This window comes from Gossypium hirsutum, chromosome D11 (assembly GCF_007990345.1).
Source record: "Gossypium hirsutum isolate 1008001.06 chromosome D11, Gossypium_hirsutum_v2.1, whole genome shotgun sequence".
Taxonomy (NCBI): domain Eukaryota; kingdom Viridiplantae; phylum Streptophyta; class Magnoliopsida; order Malvales; family Malvaceae; genus Gossypium; species Gossypium hirsutum.
In genome coordinates, this window is record NC_053447.1 from 65,082,880 (window position 1) to 65,086,839 (window position 3,960).

The 3,960-nt window shown below is 31.2% G+C and overlaps 1 protein-coding gene across 1 annotated transcript; it reads right to left on the reverse strand.

Annotated features, from left to right (window-relative positions):
• Positions 1-826: 826 nt before the first annotated feature.
• On the reverse strand, positions 827-3,108 carry LOC107890311 (indole-3-acetic acid-amido synthetase GH3.17). The gene is made up of 3 exons (XM_041104869.1): positions 2,577-3,108; positions 1,629-2,428; positions 827-1,556 (listed from the first exon to the last, which is right to left on the reverse strand). Exons 1-3 carry the CDS (start codon positions 2,972-2,974, stop codon positions 1,000-1,002), a joined length of 1,755 nt encoding a protein of 584 aa, XP_040960803.1. The 5' UTR covers positions 2,975-3,108; the 3' UTR covers positions 827-999.
• Positions 3,109-3,960: the final 852 nt, after the last annotated feature.

Sequence of the window (3,960 nt, forward strand, 5' to 3'; positions counted from 1 at the left end):
GCATTTTGCACTGACAAGAATAGTCCACTAAGCACTAAGTAATGAATAACAAGAAACTCAATTTCTACAAAGAATTTCTACAGTTACTCTTTATAAAACAATCTAATAATATTATAAAATGAGGAATGATAGAAAGAACTTTTAGAACTTGTTGGTGTTATTTCCAAATGAATTCTCATTCCTACTTATAGGGATTTTCATATCTCTTCATAGAGGCATCTTTCAATAGTTGTCTTTCTGAATTATAATGTCTTTAAAAAACATATAATTATTCATTTAATATTATAACTATTCAAATAATATTATTTGAACAGTTATAATTCTTTTTTAAAAATCAAATAATATTTAATTATTTATTTATAAAATAATTATTTAACATAAATAAAATTGAATACATATTAATTATTTAATATGAAATATATTTTTAAGTATTTATGTAGCGTATATAATTTAATGTCCTTAATGATCCTCGTTTATTCTCACCTTATCGTTAAAGTTGCATTTAATTTTAAACACATATTTAAACATTGATTTTAATCTCACCTTTATAGCATTCAACCTCACCGTCACAATAACTAATCTTACCTCCATTATTGTTTTTAACCCCCCAAGAGACAATTTCAGTAGTGTCCATCCAAAAGAACCTGGGACTGTAATGCTACTATAGAACAAAAGGATTTCAGCTGAACTACTATCAAAGCAATGTTTTTATTTTTGTAGGATTATCTTATTGTGGTATGTCTTCACTATATAATTGTGTTTAATAATTGCTCAAGTGATGCATTTGAAGTGGATGTTGTAACTGAAATATATGCATCTATTAATTTATGTAATTTAAATTGCATTCCATTAATTAATTCAAATAAGAATAATATTTAATCCACAAGTTGCTGTCAATGAAACAAAAACAACCAATTCAGTAGCAAAGTCAATATCTGCAATATTTTCACCTTGTAGGATTACCTCCACAATGCTTGATTAATCCTAAAACAGTGCAGCTTAAAACATAGTTTTGGAGCTGAAAAACTTCCCCGCCATCCCTGAATTTAAAATTTTTACAGCTTCCTTAGATTTAAGGCAACTAGGTGGCTTGTATTGGGTAATGGAAGCTCCCTTTGATACATAGTAATCCATGAGTTGATCAAAGGTTCCATGTTTAACCACCCTTAGCTCTAAACCTGAAATTATTCCACCTTTCCTAAGTGATTTATATGTAAAATCAAAGGATTCTTCCACTATACAGCAGCATTGTTCCATTATCTCGGCATCAAGTTTTGGTAAATCATTCCTGCCTTTCATCTTCAGCTCCCAAAATAATACATATCGACCTGGCATCAACGAAGTGTCAGCATAGCTACTATATGTGGTTAACATGATGCCGAGTGGTTCAAGGACAATTTTTGCTTTCATGATTGCTTTCGAAAGGTCTTCTTCAGTTGTTTTGTCCAAATCAATACTCAAAACCACATTTTGTCGTTCAACAAATTGAAACTGTGGAGATTTATTATAGAATCCGGTCACCTTGAGAACATCTCCGATTCTGTACCGATATAGACCTGAAAAAGAGGATACAACACATTTAGGTGCATACAACTTGTAGCTTTGATGCCGACTTGAAGAAACCTTACCTGTCAAAGTTGTGACAACAACTTCGTAATATTGACCAAGCTTCACATTCGCAAGATCGACCGGTTTGTCAATTGTCCTAGTGTCTTGAGCCTTTCCTCCACCATCTTTATTCACAGGGAGAAATTCAAAGTACGCCGTATTTGGGAGAAAGGTGTAAGAGACATCAAAGGGCTTGCTTAGGGGTTTTAAATTGATCCCGAAACAAGCTTCCGAAGAACTATAATTTGGTGAAACTAAAGGGATCCCTCCTCCATAAAATTCAAGTAATGGAATATATTGGCTCATGCTACCTGTACAGATAGAAGTAATATATTTGATTTTAGGCCAAAGTTTCTTAATGATCCCTTCCCATGATTTATCTTCACATATTTGTTGAATCAAATCAGCCATTTCAGGGTTTGGCCTCGTAAGGATCAATGACATAGCATTTCTGCAACCAGCATCGGTAATCCAATCACTGAGATAACCTGTTCTAATGTTAGAACATAATTCTTTCCAATAATCATCTAAGAATTTGATGCTCCTTGGCAAAACTGATGCAAAGCTTGAACCCATCCGTACGACCTCATCGCGCTGTAGTAAACCAGTAAGCAATTGGCAGAACATACTTTGCTTGTTATCCGAACATAAGATGGTCTCAATAGGACTTGTGCAAAACTTCGCCAGGCCCGTTTTGAAGCTTTTGGTCTTGAAATAGAATGTTGTGTATAGTGATGCCACTAATCCAGATGGAGTTTCCATCTCTGGTTTGATAAAATATAGGTACAATGATTTGCCTTCGTCCGAGCCATTAAAACATCTGCCAAGAAAAAGGAAAAGAAACATTAATTAGTTGTTTGTTTGATTACGCGTATTGTGATTGTGGATCTAATAGTTATTGCATCGAATATCAAATTACGACCGCCATCGGAACTTCACTGTAATGACAGCTATTTAAATGTACTTACCTTTTTATCACAAGGTCAGGCAGAAGAGGTTCATACATCCTTTTCTCAAAACTTTCAGCCGTCATAGGTATCAATTTCGGCTGCCCCCCAGAAGTACCACTGCTTTGGATGAACTGGGTGATGCGGTAAGCCAAAAGGATCGATGGGGTGTCTCCGTTAGCAATCCGATCGATGTAAGGCTTGATATCTTCGTAAGTAATAATGGGGACATTTGTTTTGAAGCTTTGCTTGTCCGCTTGGCCATTGGGGAAGAATCTGCTTAGATATTCTGTTCCTGCATTGCTCTTCAGTATCTCCTCCAACACTTGTTCTTGTAGTTTATGAGCATTGCTAGTTAAATCTTCCAAAATGTTCATGACATTTTCATATATTTCCTTTGTGTCTGTCCCACCATCCATCACAGTTATGGGGAGAGTGAGAAGAACAAAGAAGAAATCGGAGAGGAAAACTTGAAGAAATTGAAAAAAGATAATTTAAGAACAAATTGATTTATTTCGTACTTGAAATTTATCTAGATTGCATCCATTAAAAGTAAGCTGCCTTTTCACTGTTTTCTATAAGCATTTAAAAAGAATATTGTTATATATAAAAACAACAACACACTCTTAAAATAATATAATATACTTTATAAAATAAAAATATTTTAGTCATTATTGAGTTGTGACTATTAAAATGTGAAATCAACTTACTCAAAAGTTTAATATATAATATAGACCGATTATAATTATAAGACCATTAATGCACATTTAATTGATTCATATTATTTATATAAAAAATATTTACAAAAAACTGAATAATTTCATTTTGAATTTTTAAGAAAAATAAAATAATGAAATTTAATATTTTAATAATCTGTTTTTCTAAATTTATTTATTTATTTTTAAATATAAATTTTAAAAATAATAAAACAATAAAAATATTATTTTAATATTTTTCATGTCTATTTTATATTTTATATTCAAAGTTCATGACTATCCTTTTAAAAATATAATATATCTTATCATTGTACACAACACTTACTAATAATATATATAATTTTATATTAATACTTATATATTTAAATTTAAATAAAAATTTTAAAATATTTAATTTAAATTTATATCAAACTAAATTTAATCAATTCAACATCCAAAAATCTTTATCCAAATTTGAGCCTGGCAATACATAATATATGCCCCATTGCCATGGGAGAAATTTTAAAAGGATATTTATGGGTTATTACGTCTCAATCTTAATCCAAGTTGAAATAAACTATGGTGCAACTTAATCATTGTATTTTGTACTTGTTCTGAACAAATGTATATTATATTATTTCAATGATTGCTTCTTACGGGGCCTTCCCTCCATCACTTGGCTAATGGCAATCAAGAAAGGTCACTCAAAA

Coding starts and splice junctions, on each gene's coding strand:
- LOC107890311 (XM_041104869.1), bottom strand. CDS start 2,974: ATGGATGGTGGGACAGACACAAAGGAAATATATGAAAATGTCATGAAC. Junction 2,429..2,576: donor CCTGACCTTGTGATAAAAAG/GTAAGTACATTT, acceptor TTTTCTTGGCAG/ATGTTTTAATGGCTCGGACG. Junction 1,557..1,628: donor TGTTGTCACAACTTTGACAG/GTAAGGTTTCTT, acceptor CCTCTTTTTCAG/GTCTATATCGGTACAGAATC.